Below are 25,693 nucleotides of genomic sequence, written 5' to 3'. Positions count from 1 at the left end.
TTATATCAAGAAATTTGGTAGTACTGAAACACTTATAAATGTGCATAGCATATAGTATTATAGGCATATTTTAATTTTATTTAATGTATAAGAAAACTACTTTAAGGAAATAAAAAAGAAAACTACCATCTGGATTTTCTTACAGGTTTGTGGTGATTACTGCTATAAGAAAATGCAAAAATTATACAAGTACGTGGAAAGAATCTCATTATATGTTATCAACTGGAATGTTTGAAAACAGTGATTCCATACAAGAAAAATCTGTTTCCTTAATTTAAGTAATAATAATAATTTTAATCAGTGTAAAATCAGATATAAAAGTTCAAAAATTATTCATAATTCATAACATCCTGAACATACTCATCAAGACACCTAATACTTTGAGTCTTATAAAGGGCTAATTTCCTTTAAGTGTAGTTAGTTATTCATAGACAAGTAGGCAAAATGACAACAGAAAATTTTATATTCATCTGTAAAGAGTATACAGTGTTTTTTTATGTTCTACAAATAAAATATTTTATGTTCAATATCCAAATATTAAAAAATTCTGATGTTAGTCGAAGTATATTTTCATAACTAAACTCCTTCCAACATTGAAGATGGCTCAGGACTTTTTTATTTAAGGGTGAGACATAGGCGTTCTTGATAGATGATGACATTTATGTCTAATTTTCCCCATACAATTATCATGCATTTTAGACAAACTAAATTTAGTTGTACTTCCAGTTGTCCTGGAAGTATTTGATCTCTGGTTTTCCTCTCATTTTAGTATCAAGAATCTTCTTTAGATTGTGGTTAACATGTTTATAGTGTTTGGTCATCTTCTGGCTTTGACCAGTATCATTGATAGGTGGGCTTTCCGTTCCAGTGGGACCTATAATATTCTTGTGAGTAATAGAAGGAAGAAATGTTTGAGATGATATTTTCTTAAAGGATCCATTGGGTAAATCGTGAAAATACCTGGGGAAATGTTGCCTAATTTTATATTCGTAGATTAATTTTCTTGAATTTAAATCATCTAATTTGATAGAGTATAGATCATCTGTTGTTATTTTCTGGTTGATATCTGCAGAACTTTGAGGTGTATTCAACTTTTCAGAATTACACTGATGGATGCTAGGCAAAATTCCAAGTCTATTTTGTTTTAAAACTAATCCAGTACCAGGAATAAAAAGTCCTCGTTCTTCCTGTTTTGACAAATGAGTGCTCTCGGTGTTTGAAATAGAGGGATGTACACGTCCATTAACTGCTGTTTCTTTCCAGATTAAAGGATTATATATAACTTGTCCATCAACAGGGCATGAATTGCACTTGTGGAATAACCAACTGTCAATACATTTCCTATGAAACTTAAAAAAAAAGGTTATAAGTTAATTATCTTGTTTATAATGTATATTATCTATGTAAAATTTCCCATTTCATTATCGTTACCATTAAAACTAGAAAAAAATGAAAGGTATTCTAACTTAGCAAGTTTTAAGAAAATATTTTGAAGAGGTTCTTTTAAAAATGTAATTGGGCCCAGCCGGTGTGGCTCAGTGGTTGAGTGTTGACCCATGCACCAAGAGGTCATCGGTTCGATTCCTGGTCAGGGCACATGTTCATGTTGTGGACTTGATCCCTAGTTGGGGGCATGCAGGAGGCAGCCAATCGATGTTCTCTCTCATCAATGTTTCTCTCTCTCTCTCTCTCTCCCTTTCTCTCTATAGAAATCAATAAAGAAAAAACATTTTTTAAATGTAATTGGTTATGAGTTATATGTTTCTTGAAAATAAAACAGAAAACTATTATAAATGTGACATAGTTTATATTTTTATAAAATATAATATACCTATATTATTATGTCCATTTTCAACATTAAAATGGAAAGCCTACTATGTATATTATTTTTGTAATTTTGTTTAAAACTATTTATTCAAGCCATTAATTTTATTGTTTCCAATGAATGCAAAATTTTAAATAATAAAAAAGTCATAACCAATAAGAGTTGAAAATTGATCTGATAATGGTAAGATACAAAATTAATCACATTCTTGGGAAGAAAAAGACATTTCAAGTAAGGATGCCGCTACAGCTATAAATGTTTATTTATTGAAACAATTTTGTTTCACCAATTTGTACTTCTTACTCCCTTCACCTTTTTCATCTAGTCCTCCAACCTCCTCCTCTCTGGCAACTATTAGTCTGTTCTCTGTATCTGTGAGTGTGTTTCTATATTGGCAGTTACAAAATAGACACAGGGATATAAAGTACAGCATAGGGAATATAGGCAATAATACTGCGATGACTATGTATGTTGCCAGGAAGGTACTGGAAACATCGATGGGGAGCACTTTGTGAAGTATATGATTGTCTAACCACTATGCTGTACACCTGAACCTAATACAAGTAATACTGAATGTAAACTGTAACTGAACAATAAAATTAAAAAAAGAAACAAGTTTATTTCAGAAAAAAACTTGTTACCAACTACATACACAGTGATCAAGCAACATTAGACTTTGATTCCAGTGAGCTCATTTAAAATAATAATTAACTATGTCAAATCAAGCATATGTTTCATCCAAAGAAACCCGAAAATACATTAAAAAGTTAGTATTCTATAAGCTTTCCCTTTTTACAGATAACTAAAGTAGATAAAAGAGTCTTACTTTAAGGGTCATTTTATCTTTCCTAGGTAGTATATACAGATATAAGACCTAATCAATAGGAATCCATTCTTTGGGGGCAAAGCTGCCTTTTCAATAATCTCTACCACAGCTCCTCTACACAAACTGCTCAATTCAAACATCTGCACATAATACAACTAAAAAAATGAAAGGAGAGACTTTGTCACTTTATTTGTGAAAACTGGCCCTACAGGGAAAGCCAAAGTAAACTGATGTGACTTTTACCTTGTGACGACATGGGAGCAATCTTGCATACTGACCAAGGCAAAATGCCTTCAAACAAAGACGACACTGGTAGCCTGGACCAAGCAGCTTACTATTCTTTGTGATCACTAAGAGAGGCAGCGACTTTATCACATGTTTTGGTGTATAAACCTGGCTGAATGAGAATAAACAGAGACATGAGTGTTCATATCAGGAAGTAATCAATAGCACAGGTAATAACCTCCATATAAATAATGCAAATAAACACAACGTTTTCTTGAAATGAAGATAATAAATCTCATACATTATAAAGTTAAAAAAATCTATTGTATTGATCCTGAACAAGATGGAGCGAATTTTAACATCAACTTCATAAAAATGTAGTCACTTCAAATAAAAATATTAACCTGAAACTTTTGATTTGTGCTTTCTGATGTCAATGAAACCAGAACAAATTTTGATGAGAACCATATACTCAAATTATTTTAGTCTGAGCCAATATTTAGGCTTTTTTAAAGAAAAATACAACCCTATTTACTCTGCATCTGGTAGGAAGTAAGGTGCACAGTAAGCACATTAAATATTCCAGGCCACTATGATAAATTGGTAGGTCATTATCTATGAGGAAACTTATTTCCTTATAGGGCATATGCTTACTACATTAGTATTATTAGACCATGTTTATGTGACTCTAAAAATACCAAGTCCATTTTTGTACTCAAAGTCACAACCAATATAACTAAAATCATACAATGTAAATTAACTACTATTTGATGCCATTAGCAACTGAAAAACCATAAAGCAGACATTTAAAAACAAAGGCATGGAAGCATGGAACAGAGAAACAGATCTCAGAGAAGAGAGGGGTGAGGGAATGGGAAGAGATTAACCAAATAATTTATGTGCCTATATGCACAACCCATGGACACAGACAATAGTGTGGTGAAGGCCTGGGGTAAGGTGAGGGCTGGGCGGAGGGGGAATAGGGTGGGGAATGGGGGACATCTGTAATACTGTCAACAGTAAAAATAAACAAACATACATATAAATAAATAAAATAAAAACAAAAGCCTGGTTAAAAGGTTAGATGCATTTGTATTATTCAAAAGCCGTTTAGAACAAACTTCAAATATATTCTTCAGAAAAGCTTATACTTCTCATTACTCTACAGATACACTTTAATCATGCTACAGAAACTGTTTTTACCAAAGTCGTATAATTGTCAACTAAAAAAAGTTAACCTATATATTTTTATTATTTTAGATTGTTAACCACTCTTTTTAATCTTGAAACTCCTTTTATTACACTTTCTCAGTCTAGAACGTCTGTCTACATCTAATGTTCTCTGGCCTCCCCCCACAAATCTCCTAAACCTTTAGTTATATAATTTATCATTCTAATAGGTCGAAGTGTGATACCTAGCCAGGGCTAAGGGAATAGGAGATAGAGTGCCTTTGGATAGGCTTATTTTATACTTATAGGCATAAAATGCTCCACAAGAGCTATGGTCTTCAAAGCGTGTGAAGTACCCACAGGGCTAAATATTCACTGAGTTGAATACATATATTCTCACACACACACACACACACACACATATTCAACCCAGTAAATATACACACACACACACACACACACACACACACACACACACACACAAGTACAAATTTTGTTTGGTTAATTCACTGAAATTATATTTTAAAAATTATTTCGATTTTATCCTATCCTTTAAAAATGATCTTTTGTATATATTTAACAATGTACTTAATATGTTAAAAAACAACAACTTTAATCTTTAATTTTTTTAATTGATAAGGAGTATGACAAAAGGTCTGGAGGTCTGGCCATTCGTAAATAGTCCGATCTGTGTTCTGAAATACGATCTGTGCGCTCAGCACTCTTCCTCAAGGAGGATGGAGTAGAGGGGGAATGAGGCAGAAGGGACTTCCTTGTCCTTAGAGGCCAATTACTTCAAAGAAAAATTTCAAATCCCCCTGTATTTTTAAAATATAATTTATCAGTTTTAACTTTATATTTATTAAGATGATCATTTAATCACTGAGGAAACTGCTGTTTCCCTAATACCTAGTACAATCTCTGGCAGAATTAATAATAATCAGACATTTTAAAAATATTTACTATGTGTATTAACTCATTTCATACTCACAAAACTCCTGTGAGGCTGGTTTTATAATTATCCTCATTTTAAAGATGAAGAAAATGTGGCAGAGAGAAGTGATGTCATACTGTTATAATAATCTGGTTATTATTGAACAGGAAAGGAACAAAGGGAAGACCAGATAACATAGGCATGCCATTTATACAGCTTTGCCAAGAAGCTGCAATTAACACTCTTCAGGTCTACTCCTCACAGATCCAAGATTGAAGATTGCTGGGGGAAGGGTCTGGGAGAAGTGGGAGGCCTCTACCTGTCAGTCACACCTGGGAACAAGTGGCATAGCCACTGCAAGAATGCAAAATCTGACATACGTAGTCTGAACAAGGGAAGTTCCCTCTCTTGTCTCTTGGTTCTCTTGGCCCTCTTGGGACTCCTGTTGCAGGGGGACCGCTCCCCTACATTTGCCCACATGGCCCACGGCCATGTAGACTCCACACAAGGGACTAATGGACTGCAGCCAGCCTGATGCTGAACTGGACCCGGCTTCAACATGGGAAGGAAACTCTGGACCCTGGCCCTACTTTTGGCTTTGCTAAAGCTCCAGCTACCCCTCTTTCAGGTCTGGCTTAAGAAAACTGGGACTTTACAACCCAAGAAATATAACTCCACACAAATAAAGTCTTTTAGCAAATCTGATTCTCCAGTGGGAGTCTCTGAAAATGCTTATTCTAGTGGTACCCCAAGAGTGGCAGGGAAATTTGACCCACTCATTCCTCTGCAACAGTTGTACCAGGATTAGATTTAAGCAATCTGACTCCAGAGCCTTGCTCTTCACTTGCATACCATAATGTCGCCTAGTATATAAAAAGTGCTCAATGCACGTTTATTGAATAAAGGAATGAATAAAACTTATCAAACTTAAAAATTATATAAAACATCACAAGTCCTACAAGAAATGTAAATTTCACTGAGAATCTCACCTTTGCTTTTCTTGAAAATGTGGTTTTTCTTCTATGTCATTGTTACTATCTATATATTTTACAATTTCATCTGATCTTTTTTCTAGTGATTTCCATCTTTGATTTCTCTTCTGTAATAGGTAAAAGGTAAATGTTACTTTGCAAATCATAAAAATTTTTATTTTGTGGATTAAAATTAATAGGCTGCATATCATTAACAATGTGATAAGTCAATTTGTAATGTTGAGATCTTTTTAAAAATGAATTTTAAAATTTGATAACTGCCCTTATAATTTATGTATAATGTTATCACATTTGTTATTGTGTTGGATTTTATAAATTACAAATATAAGAACTGATTGCTTTGTATATCCCTATAAAAAAGAGTTCTCCAAAAAGTATGGTCTTTAGGTTCTGTTAAAACTCATTTACCTTTACTCCAGAATTATCTATTCTTATTATTCTTTGATTTATTTTACTTAAATTTACAGTCGGACAAACACTATAAAAATTCAAGATGGATACTATACCTCACGAAATGTAAATGAATGAGACAGATGGCAGCAGCTATCAAAACATTCCTGGCATAAGTGATATTCTATGCACTGGGTACACCTAAAAATGCAAAACATAAAAGAAAAAAATCCAATTATTTTGATAGTTTTGGATGAAAAGTTCTGGCCAAAATTTCCTGGGAACTATGCAGATATGATACTCTGACCGGGGACCGAACCCGCAACCTGGGCATGCGCCCTGACCTGGAATTGAACCAGTGACCTTTTGGTGCATGGAACAATGCTCAACCAACTGAGCCATGCAGGCCAGGGTTATGCAGATATGATAAAGCCAATCTTAAATGTCTTACCTTTTATTAGTTTCCTATTGCTACTGTAAAAAGCTACACAAATTTAGCAGCTTAAACAGTACCTATTTATTATTTTATTCTTTTAAAGATAGAAGTCTGACATGGTTCTTAATGGACCAAAATCAATGGGTTCACATCACTGCATTTTTCGGATGTTCTAGAGAAATGTCTTTCCTTGTCCTTTCCATCTTCTAGAGGATGTGCATCTTCCTTAGTTTACCTTGGGCCCTTTCCTCCATCTATAAAGCAAGCAATGCAGCATCTCTCTGTGTCTTTCTTCCATAGTCATATTTCCCTCTGACTCTTGTCTGTTTTCCTCTTTCACTTTTAATTGGGCCCAGGCAATCCAGGGTAATCTCTTTATTCCAAGGTCAGCTGACTAGCAACCGTATTTCCATTTGCAGTCTTAATTGCCCTATAACGTAAGCTAACATACAGGTTCGAGGCATAAGAATGTAGACATATTTTGCCTACCACACATCCCTTCCATGTCTCCCTGGAGAACCTTAGCTTTCATTATCTCTTTCTCTAAATTGCCACAAAATCTACAGCTTTTTAGATATTCTCATTCGATTGTCCAGTGTTTTCCAGTTGTTTCATAAGTACTAGAGTTATACTTAGCAGAATACTTCTTGAAAACAAGAATTGTATTATATTCTCTCTCCTTACAAACTGGTAAAAGGCATATATATATATAAAGTTTTCAATAAAATCTACTGACAAATTTATTAGTATTATTTTTAAGTTTTATTTATTAATTTATTGGTAATTTTACCCGAGGATATTTTTTTCATTGACTTCTAGATAAAATGGAAGGAGGGAGGGAGGGAGAGAGAGAGAGAGAAACATCAATGTGAGAGAGACACATCGATTGGATGACTCCCACACCACCTCAACCGGAGCCGGGGAATGAACCTGCAACCCAGGTATGTGCCTTTGACTGGGAATTGAATCCGAGACCCTTTGGTCCACAGGCAGACACTCTAACTGCTGAGCCAAACTGGCCAGGAAGCTATTGACACATTTAAAATGAACTTCTTTCCTCAAAAGCTCAATCTCAAATTTATAGCATTTATAAAAATTTTGCCACAGCAGAGAATTTTAATTTACTTGTAGCAGTATTCACCAATAAAGTAATATTCTGAGCAAATAAACTTATTTTCTTAAGTTACCTAAGATTTAGAAGACTATTTCTATAAGAAACCTGGGGAAATATGTCCTTCAGACATATTAGAAGCAGCAAGTACTAATTATTCATCATCACTATTTATACATACAGGGAAGCATATTAATAATTTAAATTAATCAGAGCAATGGTGCAATTAATTCAATATATCAAATTATGCTGGGGTAGCAAAAGTTAGGCATTTCTATATTATCATACATCTATGATATTTTGGAATTACACTTCTTTAAAGATAAGTATCTATATTATATAACTGTTAGAAGGAACTGAAAAGTTTTCCAGTTTATCTCGTCTCCTATTCAATCCATTCCAAAAACTACTAGTAATAATTTTTTAGGCCAATGACTGAAATGTTAATATTTGAGGCAATAGAAGGTGGTGAATTAAAAATGTTAGAAATTCGTCCTGGCCGGTTTGGCTCAGCAGTTAAAGCGTCGGCCTGCGGTCCTGAGAGACCCGGGTTCGGTTCCCGCTAAGGGCGCGTACCTCGGTTGCAGTTTGTCCCCGGCCCTGGTTGGTCGTGTGGGTGGCAGCCACTTGATGTGTCCCTTTCACATCGATGTTTCTTTCTCCCTCTCCTCCCTCCCTCCCACTGTATCTGAACAAAATATCAAAAAAATGTCCTTGGGTGAGGATAAAAAAAAGTTAGAAATTCATTCATTAATTTGTGAAAGAGGATTGATATAGAGTTTGTGAGCCAAACCCATGGAGAAATTATTCTCAAAGGAGAGTGTAAAGCAGCAGACAAGGAGCAGAACAGTGGAGATATCTGTATTGCAGGGTAGTAGGAAGAACCATCTATGAGAACAGAAAGAGCAGTCAGAAAGCTCAGAGTGACAGAGGAGTACAGAATCATTAACAAAAGACTCAAAAGCAAAATTTAAAAGTATCTACCAAAAACCACCCATTAACCATTTGAGGAATACATGACCAGAAGGACTGAGACTTTTACATTGTGGCTTTTCTATGTCCTTATCCCTTACAGTTATTCCTCTCAACTCCTTTCCACCTGTAACCTTAGCTTCTTATTGTTCTTATCCACTCTTCTTGAAATAATTTAAGTCACCCAAATAAAGGCTGCTAATACCATATATCAAGTCTTTCATTTTTCTAGGACCCTTTCTAACCAACATTCCCCAAACTAGCTGAACACTTCCTGCTAAACCTTTATAAACATTCTGCCCTTCTTCCTCAAGTGAAAATGCTCCTTTGGAGCCTTCTCAGGCCAGCTGTTTTCCAATAAGGACTTAAAAAAAATTTTTTTTTTCTTTATTGATTTTAGAGAGAGAGGAAGGGAGAGGGAGAGAATGACAGAAACATCGATGAGAGAGAACATCGATTGGCTGCCTCCTGCATGCCCCCCAATGGGGATTGGCCCCACAACCTGGGTATGTGCCCTGATCAGGAATCAAACCAGTGACCTCTTGGTGCGTGTGTCGACGCTCAACCACTGAGTCACACTGGTTGGGCAGGACTTTTTTTTTAATATAGATTTTAAAAAGAGGGGAAGAGAAGGAGAGAAAGAAACATCCATGTGAGAGCAGAACATTGATCGGCTGCCTCCTGCACAGTCCCCCACCAGGTATCAAGCCTGCAACCCTGGTATATGCCCAACCCGGAATGGAACCAGTAACCTTTGATGCACAGGACAGTGCTCGACCAAGCCACACCAGCCAGGGCAAGGACGTTTGCTAATGGAGCTCTAGCTAATTTTCTTCTATGTGACACATAGAGAAAACAAATGACTAAAAGAGTTCAAAGGAGAAAAGTTGAGGGGGATAAAAACATTTTTATAATTTTATCAGGAGGTTTAAAAATATATTAATTGGACTGATAATGTAATTTCAGGAAGACTAAAAAAATAAGCTTATTTTTAATAAACTGATGCATTTTAGCAAAGAATTTAAGGTTGAAATAAAATATTTTCTTCTTAATAGACAGGTAACCCAAAATTTTAATTAAGAAAGCACAATTTCCCAAGCAGATCAATTAACTGATGTTTTATGTGGCAACTGTGAGAAAGTTTGGGGATTACTAATGAAAGTATTAGAAACTTTTTTTTTATTAGTAAGTATCTTGTTGTTGAGGTATAAGAGGCAAAGAAAACAAACAAACAAACTAATGTACTTGCTGCAAATTTGAAATAGGGGAACTTGATTAACTATTCAATTTAGTCATTATTCCTCTGGCTCAATCCTAGGAGTGTTTGGCAATGATCTCAATGGTGGTTCAAGGGAAGTTAAAGAGGGTGAGAAGCCCATCTAGCAGGGCTCTGAGCATGGAACTTCATTTAGGACAAATTAACAAAGCCTGTGTCCAGAATTTCCAAGACAGAATACTACTTCAGGTTCTCAATCTAGACTGGAGTGAAAGCCAATACTCGTGTCAGTGAACAAAATAAAACAACGGAAGTTCTGAGGTACTGGATTGACATGCATAGGACTCACCAGTCTGGAAATCCTAAAGCAACACCCACCACTTAAGGAAAACACACTGTATAAAGGAGGAAAGGAAGAAGGCTGGCTAGATGACCGGTACTCTAATGCACAAAGTTTCCTCAAGTAAAAAAGAAAATACTTGTTCACAATTTTACTGATGACACTTACTTATAACACTTTCCCTCAATTGGAAATTGTTTACAGTTATTACAGGGAATTCCAAGTTGTCTGTCCAGTCGCTCTTTCTCAGCTATAGTCACAAGTTTGTTAGAGTTTTTGAATTCCTCCAAAATAAGTTTTAATGGTGCAAAGTCTTCCCTACATAGAGGACATTTCAGCATAGGAGTGTCTGATATTGTATCCTGATAATTAGCTAAGATCTTCATGCATTTTATATGAACATTATTGCCACAGCCAAATCTGTTAGAAATAGAATTAGATTACAGTTTACATATAGAAAGTTATATATTTATATAAATAAAATTTTCTCTGCTACCATCTTTGTTTCCTATAAAAATATATTCTGATTTTCCATACATACATAAACACATACCCATCTTCTCTTATCTGTCTAATCTATCATCTTTTATTTAATTTAGTACATCAGAATTCCAAGCAAACTCCCCACTTTCCAATGAAATGGTGGTAAAATATTTTGCAGTATTAAAATATTTTTTATTTTAAAAATGAGAATGTATATAGTCTTAACAACAACTAAAGGGAACATTATAACAGTAATTATTACTTTTGAAATAAAAAGCATCACTGAGAGCAGGGGCATCATGTTATTTTTCTAGAAATCACACAATATGTGGTAGTATCCAATAAATACCTTCTTAGAGAAATAATATTTTTGGAAATAGTTAATACATTTCAAATATACAAAAGCAGTCAGATGAAAAACTACAATGTGGATACAAAGTTTGTCAAATGAGCAGAAGGAAAAAAAAATAAAAAAGTTCAATAGCAAATGGTTGCCCAAATTTTCCAAGTCCAACTGCCTTGAAGAATAGTTGATAATGACACTCTCAATAAACATTTGTGTGAAATTATGAATTCTTTAGGTTTAAAAATAGAGCTCTGAAACACCGAAAAGAATTTTTATTATTTAAAATAAAATAATCTTTACCTTTAAAAAACGCTTTGTAACTACTCTAAACCATGGCACTTATTCATGTGTTAAAAAATATAAAATTACTCTAATAAACTTAAAGTAAAAAGGGGAATATAGAACTAGATTTTAATTTTCACCCTTTAAAATGTAGCCCAGAAATATTTCAATAAGAACAGAACCTCTCACAACATATATGTTAGGAAACAAAAGAGAACCAATGAAACAATTGTTTCATAATGAATCAATTACAAACATATTAAATTAGAATGTTTTCATAAGGTTTTGATGTAAAAAAAAATCACCTGCAAAAGGTGACAGGAAGCTTTTTCTCTAAAAGTACTTCTTGACAGATAGAGCAAATATCATCTGAACAAATTGCCTTCTGTTCAATGTATCCGTCTTCAATATGTGAATTTTTGTCATTTGTTGGTTTTTGGGGAATTTGAACTTGATCTATTCCCCGAAGCAAGTCATTAATTTCTCCTTCCACGAGACCTAACTGCAAGGCATCTAGTGAAACATCCCAAAGTATTAAAATTTAGTAGCAAATTAGAGATAAAAAAAAAAATGTAACAACTTGTGCTGAAAGCATTTTCTTTCAAATGTCAGAAAGACAGTTTTGGTTAAATTATTACACTCACCTTTACCACTTTTTAATATTCCTTTCAGAGCCAAATGGTCAGAGAAGAGTCACTTATAAAAAGAATGGAAGTTATCTTACTAAAAGATTCAGTGCAACTAGTGCATTAAAAGGGTTTTTGATTAATTTTGTGATAGTGTTCATCCTTGGATTGTTGTTGTAATTATGTCTTACATTTTGATCTGTTCACTTTTCCATAAACAAGTACTTTATCAACATTCAGGAATATTTAAAGAAATGGGGCATAGGTACATAAAGGGGACATAGGGGTATCTGAGTAATATCAATGTAATTAGTATTTGTTAAATGAATAAATAACAGAACAAGACTCAGTGAATTGTGCCTGTGTTTTATATCCCTAGAAGAGTGTTTTGGTAACCACATCTTTCCCAGTTTTGGAAACTAACTATCCCTCAGGACAATCTATTAGAAGCTATATTGACTGTACCCGTGGGATGTGTATTCTTTGAATTCTGAAACTTCTCCATCCTGCTGGGCTGATAGGAGATTACATTCTAAGTGCATATAGTTTTGATCAGGGCATCCTAGATTCCTTTATTCCCTGGGCCATCCCTATGCTTCTTTCCGTTTCCCTCTCCTAAACATGCTGTAATTTAAATGCCAACTGCCATTAGTCCTCTTGCGTTCTGATATTCATTTTATACATTCTTTAATACATACAGATTAAAATTATTTACAAGATCATGAAAAAGCTCTATTTCCTGAAAGCTCAAACACGGAAAACACCAGTTACATTTCAATCCAGCAATCTCTGTTCCTTGTGTGAGGTGGGTGGCAGGTGGAATGAAGGAGGTATGATACTTTAATTAACCATCACTTTGGAGGATGAGGGCTATATGTCATAGAGACACAGCAATATCTGCTCCTTAAATAAATGAGAAGGAAAATGAAGAACAAAAGACTGTGCTTTTGGGTACAAAGTTTCTATGAGTCAGAAGAAATACTGAAACATAAAATTTACAAGAGAAGCTGGCCATACATTGTTCTATGTGATCTAACATGAATTAGAGGGGGAGAAAAGGAGGAACAAACTCTTCTGACATTAATTTGGAAAAATTAATGTATGAGACTATGAAAAAAAATATTCATAGAGAAAAGCAAGGCAGCTAGCTTTATCAGATATCACAATGTATTACAAAAACAATAAATAATAGAATTCACTAAATAATGGCCATTATGAAACAAGGATGAAAAGAAGCACTATTCAGTAATTGTTATTGAGATAACTGGGTAGCAATATGGAGAATATTTAATTAATTCAAGCCAAATACCAATCTCCAACTTATCCCAACACAACTACACATGGATGCCATAATAAAGAATGAAAATAAAATACAAAATAAGTAAAAAAAACTTGCAAAAGACTATCAAATCTATGGAAGAAGGACAACTTTCAAAGTATTGAAGCAGTACACATGGAGAGTAAAACTGGTCAGATTTAATAATTAAAAAAATACATATGTATAATAAAAATTATTGTATTAGGAAAATATTTGCAAAGAGGAGTAATCTCTATATTTAGAAAGAGTTTGTAGTTTTATCCCAATAAATAGCCAAAGTTCGCACAATTTACACATTAAGCACAAATAGTAAAAAAGGCAATGGAGGACATTCAACTTCATTAATATCAAAGAAAGGGTGGGTTAAAACAAAAATGAGGTGCAGACACAGAACAAAACCTAATGAATAACCACTGGACCAGATACAGTTGAAAGGACAGGAATTAGGGATTCTAAAAATACTACAAGCATATCTCTTTCATCAAAAATTAGCTTGGTCCACTACTCTTTATGATGCTGAGAAATATGATCACTAGCCCATGGCCACTGTGTCTTCATTTCCTTAATACCACTTGACTCCTCAAGCAGTAACCTCTCTTTCTTTTCCTTTATATTGATCTTCCTTTTAGAAACCTAGAGATACTTTAATTAGGGATTCTGAACTGTGTGATATCTCTGAAAAATAGAAGATACTATGACTGCCATCCCAGTTTGCCTCCCATCTTTTTTCAAACACCAACAGTAGCAGGCTGAGTTGTGAGGTGGCACAGGTATAAAGTATAAAAAATATATTCTAATGGTGTTGAAGAGAACAATATGATGACTGGGAAAAACTGTTGTCAGTGAACAAATGTTTTTTAAAATGTCTGAAATTCAGAAAAGATAGAAATGAGTTTTGAAATGAGACAATGGGTAAAATCAGCCTAAAATATGTTACCGGAGAGTGAGGAATTATCTGTCTAGTGGAACCTCCAAGGGCCCCTTAAGTTTGAATTAGATGATGACCAAGTGTAGGAAAGGAAAATGAAGTTGAAACAAGAGAGACAATAAAGATCCTTTATGGGACAAAAAATCAGAAACAAACAAAAAATCCCTAATGAATAAGCAATAAATAAATAGAATGTTATGTTTTATTTGCGTATGCTATTTTGTTTTGCATTTATAAAAGTTATTTCAAGCCGCTCTAAATCTTCTATGTTAGATGTATGGGACAATGAAAATAATTTTTTAATTTAATTTACTAGGTATGACTAGATTACTATGAACCTTGTATCTGGAATTTTTCCCCACTTTGTGGTAATTTTTTTTCACTACTATAGAAATATCATTAACTTTTAAAAATATTTCTATGTATCTTTAATTATTTTCTCTGGAGACTTAAATATGTTGTTTATGTCTTTCATTATATGCTAAGTAACATGGTTAACTGTAGCCCCCCCCCAAAAAAAAACTAGCAGAAAATTGATATATTACTGAAATTGTAAATCAGCAAAAGTATTTTAAGGCCAACTTGGCAATACATATGACTAGCATACTTAAAAGTATTAATACTTAAAAAAACAAAACAAACAAAAAATTCCCAAACTTAGATACAGAGAACAGAGTGGTGGTTGCCAAAGGTAGAGGCTGGGAGGTGAAAGTAATGGTGAAAACAGTCAAAAGGTACAAACTTCCAGTTATAAAATAGATAAGTTATGGTGATTATAGCGAATAATATTATATTTATATATGAAAGTTGCTAAGAGAGTATATCTTAAAAGTTCTCATCAAAAGGAAAAAACTGTAACTCTGTGTGGTGACAAATGTTATCTAGACTTCTCGTAATTATTTTGCAATATTACAAATATTGAATCATTATGTTGTACACCCAAAATTAATATAATGTTAAATGTCAATTATACCTCAATGAAAATGAATACTTTTACTCCAAGATCCTTTTAATAAGATTTTAGACTAGAGAAATAATTGAAAGAAGAAAAAGCTTCATTTACAAAGAAAATAACAGGTAGAAACAAAAAACAGAACACAGAATTCCCACAGACTATTAGGTATACACAAAAACAAAGTCAAAAAGAAAAACAGAAAAAAACGTTTATTATATATTTGTGGTGGGAATTTTAAAAACTTTCCTTTAATACTATTTTTATTTTACCTATAAATACTTAATTTAAAAAAGGAACAAATGGCATTTATAGACATTTAGAAAAAACTACCAGGTGATAAACCCAAGTTTTGCTGGGAAATAACTTGTTGGGTAAAGGAAAAGAATATTCAGTGTTCAAAAACTGATACAAATTCCTGTGTAGTCATCTTTGTAGGTCTTCAAAAATAAGAATGAGTCTCAAGTTTCTGACATGCAACACTAGGGTGCAAATACTTGTTCCAGATTTTTTTTAGAAAAGAATCTATGAATGATTTTCAAAACACTCCTCCTTATTTACCAGTAACCATATCTTCTACACTTATGTATATACTTTGCATAATTCTAATGAATAACTATTTATAGCTTTCTTTAAATTACCTTAATTTTCATGTATGTTTGTTCTAGTTTTCATTTAAATGATAAATTTCAAGGTCATTAAGACTTCTACCCTCTTTGAATACTTGTCCACAAAGAATTTTCTCATTGCTGCCTAATTAAAACTTCTTTTAAATATAGGAGATATGAAGCATTTTCTATTTTAGAAGGAAGTATACATTTTCAAAATTAATATATAGAATTAATTTTAAACATTCAAAAACCCTCCTACTGTGCACTGGTATTTATAAAAAGAATAAGACATGGTTTCTGCTTTCAAGAAGTACAAAGGGCCCTGGCCGGTTTGGCTCAGTGGTTAGAGCCTGCGGTCTGGAGAGACCCGGGTTCGGTTCCCGCTAAGGGCACGTACTTCGGTTGCAGTTTGTCCCCGGCCCTGGTTGGTCGTGCGGGTGGCAGCCACTCGATGTGTCCCTTCACGTCGATGTTTCTCACTCTCTCTCCCTTCCTCTCTCTCCCTCCCACTCTATTTGTAAAAAAAAAAAAAAAAATGGAAGAAGTACAAAGGATCATAAAATATAAATACATTGATTTATATGAAATTGCTATTTTTATAGATGAAAAATGTCTAAATATTCACAATTCTTATGCTTCAATCTATAAAAACCATTTAGTAGAGCTTCTGAATAATATGCAGTACAATAAATATTTGTTAGCCATTAGCCATATGTGGCTAATGAGCACTTGACATGTATGACTGTGTATGACATGTAAGGCTAGTATGACTAAAAAACTGAATTTTTAATTTTGTTTTGTTAAATGTAAATAGATAATTGATCATCTATGGTTGTTGGAAAATTTATAAGTACATTTGTAACAATTTGGGTATTATGTGAATCTATTTTTCTTTTCTTTTTTTTTTTATCCTCACCCGAGGACATTTTTCCATTTGTTGTTCAGATAGAGTGGGAGGGAGAGAGAGGAAGAGAGAGAGAGAGAAACATCGACGTGAAGGGACACATCGAGTGGCTGCCACCCGCACGACCAACCAGGGTCGGGGACAAACTGCAACCAAGGTATGTGCCCTTAGCGGGAACCGAACCTGGGTCTCTGTGTACCGCAGGCCGACGCTCCAACCGCTGAGCCAAACCGGCCAGGGCGTGAATCTATTTTTCAAGTGAATATCTTATGAAGTGTAAATGTAGATCTCAAGTATTTCCAATGAAAACATAGTGTCTGAATTGACATGTTGTAAGTGTAAAGTACACACTAGATTTTGAAGACAGTATGAAAAAAACATTAAAATATTTCATAATGTCTATATTGATTACATGATAATATTTTAATGTCTGGGTTAAAATAAAAATGTTACTAAAATTAATATCCCATTTCTTTTCAAAATAATATATATATGGTTACTAGAAAATTACATATGTGGCTCACATTATATTAATCTTGGACAGGCTTACCATGAAAGGCTTGTGAAAATGCTATGGAGAATAGTGTAGAGAACAACTGACACTTTGGAGAGGACATGAACATTTAACTTCAGATGGATAAAATGGAGAAACAGAGGGAAAAAATAATATGTATGAAATCATTGTGTATGAAGGGAGTAGGAGAGAGTATGAAGTGGAGAGTGACATTTCAGAAAGAACTTTTTGTCTATAGTACGAAGGAGGAAGCAACAAAGTGAAGGTGCTGGAAACAAGGAGGGCACAAAGAATAATACTAAGGGCTGATGAAGGCCGAACGAACAACGGTGGGACTGAGGATGGAAAGATAAGAACACCACTGAGAAGTATGTAGCATGTCAACATAAACAGCATTTGTTTATGACAGAAGTACAAAATATATAAGAGAAGAAGATGGGAGAGAAAAAATCAAGGATAATCCCAAGGTGTCTGGCTTTGGAGATGAAGAAAAAGGAAAATTATGTGAGATAGGGATGCAAGAGGGAAATCTAGTAGTTAGAATGCCTCTGGGACCTCAAAAATTGAGCTGCCCAGAAGGCAGCTAGAAATACCAGTCTGTTGACAAGATGTGGAAATCAGTGATTACTATGGTAACAGCTGGAGACATAAAAATAGGAGACATTTCTAGGAGACTGTGTAGAGTGAGAAGCGTATAAAAGACACTGAAAAGATACAAATAAGTGGAAGCATATACTGTATTCATGGATAGAAAGAAGCAACATGATTAAAATGTCTATACTACCCAAAGCCATCTATAGATTCAGTGCAATTTCTATCAAGATAACAATGAAATATTTCACAGAACTAGAACAAATTTTCCAAATATTTATATAGAACTACAAAAGACCCAGGATAACCACAGAAACCTTGACAAAGAGGAATTATGCTACCTGATATCAAACTATACTACAAGGCCTTAGTAATAAAAACAGCATGGTACAGACCTATAGATCAATGAAAATATTTAATAGAGAGCCAAGAAATAATCCCATGCCATGGTCAATAAATATTTATTAAAGGAGGCAAGGATATACAATGGGGTAAAGATAGTCTATTCAATATTTGATGTTGGGTAAATTAGACAGATATGTGCAAAAAATGAAAGTAGATCACTTTCTGTCCAATTTTCCCAACACCATATAGTCTATTTAATATTGAATAGAATAAACTTAAAATAGACTAACGACTTAAATGTTAGACTACAAACCATACAAATCCTAGAAGAAAACATAGGCAGTGAAACTTTGGACATTTCTCATAGCAATATTTTTTTCTGATATATTGCCTTGAGCAAGAAAATAAAAGAAAAAATAAACAGATGGGACTACATCAAATTAAAAATGATTTTGCATAGCAAAGAAAATCATCAACAATATGGAAAGACAACCCATTGAATGGAAGAACATATTTGTCAATGATATAACTCATAAGGGCTTAATATCCAAAATTTATAAAGAACTTATAAAACTCAACACCAAAAAAGCAAACAAACAAAAAACCCCCCAAACAATCCAATTAAAAAATGGGCAAAGGACCTGAATCAATACTTTTCCAAAGAGGACATACAGATGGCCAACAGACATAATGAAGAGATGCTCAATGTCATTAATCATCAGTTGAATGCAAATTAAAACCACAATGAGATATCACCTCACACCTGCCAGAATGGCTATCATGAATAAATCAACAAACAGGTATGGTTAAGGATGTGGAAAAAGGGAATCCCCTTGTACTATTGGTGGGAATACTGCTTGGTGCAGCCACTGTAGAAAGCAGCATGGAATTACCCCATAAAATTAAAAATGGAATGGCCTTATGTCCTAGCACTTCCATTTCTGGGAATATATTTAAAGAAACCTGAAACACTAACTTGAAAGAATATATGCACCCCTATGTTTATAGCAGTACTATTTACAATAGCTAAGATCTGGAAACAACCCAAGTGTCCATCAGTAGATGAGTGGATAAAAAAGCTGTGGTACATGCACACAATGGAATACTATGCAGCTGTAAGAAAGAAAGATTTCTTATCCTTTGAGATGACATGGATGGACCTCGAGAGTATCATGCTAAGCAAAACAAGCCTAGTAGAGAAAGACAAATATCACATAATCTCACTTATTTGTGAAATATAATGAACTAAACAAACTGATGAGCAAAATTGACCCAGAAACATAGAGGTAGGGTACAGACTGACAAACCTCAGAAAAGGGAGTGGTGGGGGCGGGGGAAGAGATAAACCATAGAACTTATATGTATGTATATGTATAACCAATGGACATTGACAACAAAACTGGGGCTGGGGCTGGGGTGGGATGGGGAGAAGGGTATCAATGGGGGAAAAAGGGAAAACATCTGTAACAAAAACAAATTAATAAAAATAATTTAAAAAATCAATGATACATTTACACAGTGGAATACTACTTGGCTGAAAAAAAAGAAGGAAATCTTACCCTTTGGAACAGCATGGGTGGACCTGGAGAGTATTATGCTAAGTGAAATAAGCCAGTCAGAGAAAGACAAGTACCATATGATTTCACTTATATGTGGAATCTAATGAACAAAATAAACAAACAAAATAGGAAAGACTCATAGATACAGAGAACATACTAACAGCTGTCAGAGGGGAGAGGAATTGGGGCACTGGGTGAAAACGGTGAAGGGATTAAGCAAACCCCTCCCCCCCAAACCCCTCATAGACACGGACAACAGTATGGTGATTACCAGAGAGAAGAGGAGGAGGGCTGGGAGGGAGAGCTAAAAGAGAGTAAAGTGGGATAACTTGTGATGGAAGGAGACTTGACTTGGGGTGGTGAACACACAATACAATATACAGATAATATATTATTGAATTGTACACCTGAAACCAAATAGTTTTATTAACTAATGTCGCTCCAATTAGTTAAAAAAAAATTAAAATAGAAATGAAGCCCTGGCTGGTTTGGCTCAATGGTTGGAGCATTGGCCTGTGCACTGAAGGGTTGCAGGTTCGATCCCTGGTCCCAATCAGGGTCATGGGGGAGGCAACCAATTGATGTCTCTCTCTCTCACATCAATGTTTCTCCCTCTCTCTTCCCCTCCCACTCTCCTTCTTCTGTGTCTAAAAATTAATGGAAAAATATCCTTGGGTGAGGATTAACCAAAAAAAGAAAAAATTAAAATTAAAATTCAAAAAAGAAGGCCATGTGAAACACTAATATTAATATATTATCCAGTACAACTTTTAAATAGCTACAGTTATTGTACTTATATAATAATTAGGAGGGCCCTGGCCAGTTTGGCTCAGCAGTTAGAGTGTTGGCCTGTGGACCAAAGGGTCGTGGGTTTGATTCCCTGTCAAAGACATGTACCTGGGTCGCAGGTTTGATCCCCAGTCCCAGTCAGGGTTGTGTGGGAGGCAACCAATCGACGTATCTCTCTCACATCCATGTTTCTTTCTCTCTCTCCCCTCCATCCATTCCACTCTCTCTAAAACTCAATGGAAAAAATATCTTTGGGCAAGGATTAACAACAACAACAACAAATAGTTGGGAGGAAATGAACTTGTCTGAATAGAACCTATATTCTTTGAATTAAAAAAATTGAAAACTGTCACTTTAATGCTTTATATGTATTTATTAATACATTATAAAATGCTATTACAGTTCTTAGAAGGGTCTAGTATAGGTCAAATAACTCATTGACTGCAGGGAACACTGCAGTATCTTTATTATAAAATGTACAAATTTAAATGACCTGTACTAAAATTATTTTTATTTTTGAGGGCTGTAGAATTTAAAGTTACAATACTGTTTGCCTGATTCTAAACTCAATTTAAGTACTGGCATAAAAACTATTTTACTTTAAAAATATGTATATATTTTGCATAAAACTTCAGTCAGTAAATATTTTTGAATGAAATTATATGTCATGTCAACTCTGTTTCTGAGATCTAAAAATTATGTTATTTTTCTCATAATTAAAAGAATTTAGATACAGCAACTACTGTGAATCTTTGCTTAGAACAGCTAAGAAATTTTTTCTACTGAATACCTGGCCATTGTTTCACCTCTTTATTTTTTTTTTTATTAAATGTCTTTGAATTTGAAAATGGCATATAAAGTTACTCTTTTTTTTTTTTTTTTAAAGAGGAAGAAAAATGTTCTAATTGATGTCTAGTAAATCGTCGGGAGTGCCCCTCGATGAATGTGGTACTGGAGTTTTTATGGCCAGCCACTTTGACAGACATTATTGTGGCAAATGTCGTCTGACATTGCTAGTTTTCCTACTGTCTAGAAAAATAACTGTCTAAATTGAGAATATGTCTAAATACAAATTATTAAATTTGTTAACTTCAAAATAGTTTTTTAAAAAGCACAATACGACTTAACAACTTACATTCATGATTCCTTGGAAGCTTGAATTTTTTCAACAAGACCCTAATATTCACAAGTAGAAAAATAAAATAACAAAATAAAACAATTATTTCTAATATAACCTCAAAAGATATTTCATTTACATTTTAGAATAGAAATGGCATTATAGAATTTATACTACTGAATGTATAGTGATAAACATAAAATTCTCATCAGTTTTCTGTTATAATAGTAGTTAAATTTATGTTTTAAAATAAGCACATGTGAAAAAAAGTATGATAAATGGAGACAAAAGACATTTACTATAAAGAAATTTGCCAGAGTCCATGTATTTCTTCATGATGTAAAGTCTTTCACAGAAAGAGGTTAGTGAGAAAATTTAGGTATTCATAGTACTTTATTTAACTTTCCCAGAAGTTTCCTACTTTTACAATGGAGTAATTTTCTGGACAGAGTACCAAATAACTGTTTTCCTACATATACCATTATGATGTATAACAGAAAAAAATATTTTCAAAATCACTAATTAAAATGGAATATGGCTATTTTTTAAAAGTAGGAAATATATATTAAATTCTTACTGAACACATTAAATATATTTTAGTGTGGATTACTTGGATTATATTTCCACCCAGTTTATAGTTAATATACAGTAAAAAATAAGTTACATCACATAAATAACAGAACAGAATGCCCTTGTCCTGAGGAAATGGGCATACAATAAAAATGGAAAAAAAAACACAATGATTTTAAGTATAATAAAACCAAATAGCAAGTTTTGAAAGAGCCATATATTTTTATGCTAACTAGTGCAAATAACTTGTAAAAATTGATCAATACAAAAAAAATTGGTAAATAAAAGCATTAGAAATAGCTGATATTATACTGTTTTTTAACCTGTAAACAAAAGCATTTGAAGCATTTGAAGTATGAGATACACATTATTTTCTTAATTTCTTGTTGATTTTTTTCTCTCAATCACAAATTTTCTAGAATAATATAATTAATGATTTGTTGGTATAAGTATAGTAGGTAAACAAAATGAACTGAGTTAAACTAAATGCAAAAAACAAAAAATTTTTTTCATTTCTGGGATTCCCTTACAAATAAATTCTGACACTAGAGAGAAAATTTCAGATTTGATAGAAGGAATCTGCCGATAAGTCCTACTTTTATCTTGAAAGGCTTATAGTCAAATACTTATTGAAAAGGAAAACAATAAATTAAAAAGAAATATAACAAACAACATAGTTATCAATGATGTGAATCAGGGAGTTTTTTCCTGTCTTATGAATTAGATTTCACATATTATATAATGAGAATATAAAATTTGATTTTTTTCTTATTAAAAACATAAACATTCAAAACATGTAGAGGTGATAGTATTTTTCAACTTAAATCTTTATTTTCAGAATGAAATAAAATACCCTAAAGTATATAGATAAGCTACGACCATTTTACCTCTATATTTTCCCAACACCAAATTTCTTTCATCTTGCAGTACTCAAACCATGAAAAAGTCAAAACATGTAATATACCAAGATGTTCCTTTGTGGAAGATCTTCATTATTACAAAGTTACTTACCAGCATATATGCTTACAAAGTTCCCCTTCTATCTGAAATGTGGGACAGTTACAAACATGAGGATTTCCTAGAAAAACCTTTAAAATAAAAATGCACACTTAAAGAAAAACAAACTCCAGTTAATTTTTAGAGTTAGAGTAAAACTAAATTAATAGGTAATTAGATTAAGAGAGATTTCAAAAGGTAATTTCATTTAGGTGACTCTGAAAGGTTGAATATCATCTACAAGGACATCTTAATTCTTGCCTCCAGTCTGACTTTTTTCACTTTCATATTCTTTGGCTTGGTCAACAACTTGCAATTAAGACTTTATTTTTTAATAAAATTTTTTTCTTTTTTTGTTAATCCTCACTCTAGGATATTTTCTCCAGTGATTTTGAGAGGGGTTAGGGAAAGGCAGAGGGGGAGAAAGAGAAACAAGGATTAGTTGCCTTCCGAATGCTCCTGGAGTGGGATCAAACCAGCAACCCAAGTATGTGCCCTTGAACGGGAATTCAACTAGGGACCTTTCCATGTGCTGGGAGGGGGTTGGGGGTGTGGGTGTGGGGCATGCTCTAACCATTGTAGCCACTGAGCCACACCGGCCAAGGCAAGACTGTTTTAAAATGACCTACACTTAGGCAAGTGGAATGAAATCTAAGTTCAAAAGCTTACATATAGATTTTTACTAAAAGGAAATTCTATCTTGCAGGAAACGAAAGACCTTTTTTAGATTTTGGATTTATTTTTTTGCTTGGTGCACTTTAAGTGATGAGTTTATTTAATTTTATTCAAGGAGACTAATTTTATTCATCAAGTCTATATTGGCTAAACATATTAAATGCAGTGTTGTAAGCAACAAAGTGATAAAAAGATATATTAAATAAGTACAGGTTAGTAGTCTGTATTCAGAACTTAAAATGCGTAATGACGCTGAATTAAAAATTTCCAAGTCAACTACTGGGAGACAGTGTGGTGGCTGATTTTTGAGAGGTGAGAGAATAGGATATGTGAATATTTGAAATATCTGAGGTCTTTCAGCAAAATTAAAAAGCATTTTTACTCATTAAGATATTTCCAAGGCACCATCATTTAAATACCCTTTTTTTAAAAAAAGGGTCTTATAGCTTCAGAGTGACTAAAGAGGAAAAATCCCCAATGTTTAATATTTAGCAAACATATACCATAGGTAAACAGACTGTGGAATCCTCATTTCGTTTCAGTCGCAGGGCTAGGGACTGCTAACAACGGATCCCAGAACCTGGGTAACGCAAGCCCCATAGTCAAATGAACCGTCTCACTTTTTCAAGCCCAGAGATCAAAGGGCCATCATTTTACGAGAGCTGGATGCAATTTGGAGCCCTAACCTCCACTAATGAACCTTCCCCACTAAAGCATGTGCCTCTGCGACTTGCACGTCTTGGAGTGCGGGACCCTGGCGTGGGCGGCAGCGAGCAGCCGCGGGGACTGCGGGGGGCCAGGTTCAGGGTGGGGCCGGGGCCGGGGCCGTCCGCTGGGCGGAGCGCGGGCGAGCCGGGGGCGGTAGTTACTCGGAAATCCCGGTTCTCCGGCTCCTCCTCCCTCAGCAGGAAGCCGATGGGGCCCGTCTCTCGGACGAGGTAGATGCTGCTGCTCAGCGCCTGTTCTTGTCGCCAGCTGAGGCGGTGGCTCAGGTGTCTTCGCCCTTTACAGGCCTTAGAGCCCCGGCGAAGCATCTCCCGGGGTGCGGGCGTTGGTGGCCCGCGCGAGGCCCCCGTAGCCGCCATCCGCTCCCCTTGACAACCGCGTGCCCGACGGTTGCCTGGGTGACGGCGGTGGAGACCCACGCCGTCCAGCGCGCCTGGTGCCGAGCTGCGGCCGGCGACGCCGGCGGGTGGGTGCGGTCCGCGGCTGGCACCGCCTCCACGCCTGGCTGAAGCGACGCTCCTGACTGCGGCGTGTTTCTGAGGACCCGCTTTCCAAGCCGGCGGCCGAAGGCACACTGTCAAATCTCTCGTGTTCTTTCTGCCGCTTCCTCGCAGGCAGGGCTCTTGAATTGTGTTAGGACAGCCGCACAACCCGGGTACAGTTGGGGCTCTGGCTGCCCAAGCTGGCCTGTTTGTTCATGATCTTTATCAGAAAGCCCAGACCCATTGTTGACGTTCAGCAGTATTCCACAGACTCGTCCCAGCTGCTCACCACGTGCACGATCTGAGCGGGTCCCTGGGGAAGATCAAGGAGGAAGACAGGAATCTAACCTAGGAAGCAAGATCCTTAAATCGGGGTGTGTGTGTGTTTGGGGGGGATTCTCTAAATTGCATGTTTGGGTGAGGATGGGTTTGGGGGGAAAGT

At 34.8% G+C, this 25,693-nt stretch overlaps 1 protein-coding gene across 1 annotated transcript; it reads right to left on the bottom strand.

Moving 5' to 3' along the window:
- Nucleotides 1-576: 576 nt before the first annotated feature.
- On the bottom strand, nt 577-25,077 carry ZSWIM2 (zinc finger SWIM-type containing 2). Its single transcript, XM_036255070.1, is given in 11 exon segments — nt 577-625; nt 627-721; nt 723-1,349; nt 2,895-3,048; nt 5,970-6,079; nt 6,479-6,563; nt 10,606-10,857; nt 11,854-12,061; nt 21,821-21,861; nt 23,384-23,460; nt 24,913-25,077. Coding segments are annotated over 11 exon segments (1,863 nt in total).
- Nucleotides 25,078-25,693: the final 616 nt, after the last annotated feature.

The sequence above is a fragment of the Molossus molossus genome, unplaced genomic scaffold, assembly GCF_014108415.1.
Source record: "Molossus molossus isolate mMolMol1 unplaced genomic scaffold, mMolMol1.p scaffold_m16_p_11, whole genome shotgun sequence".
NCBI lineage: Eukaryota > Metazoa > Chordata > Mammalia > Chiroptera > Molossidae > Molossus > Molossus molossus.
The sequence above is the reverse complement of the archived record's forward strand: the minus strand, read 5'-3'. Positions and strand labels throughout refer to the sequence as shown.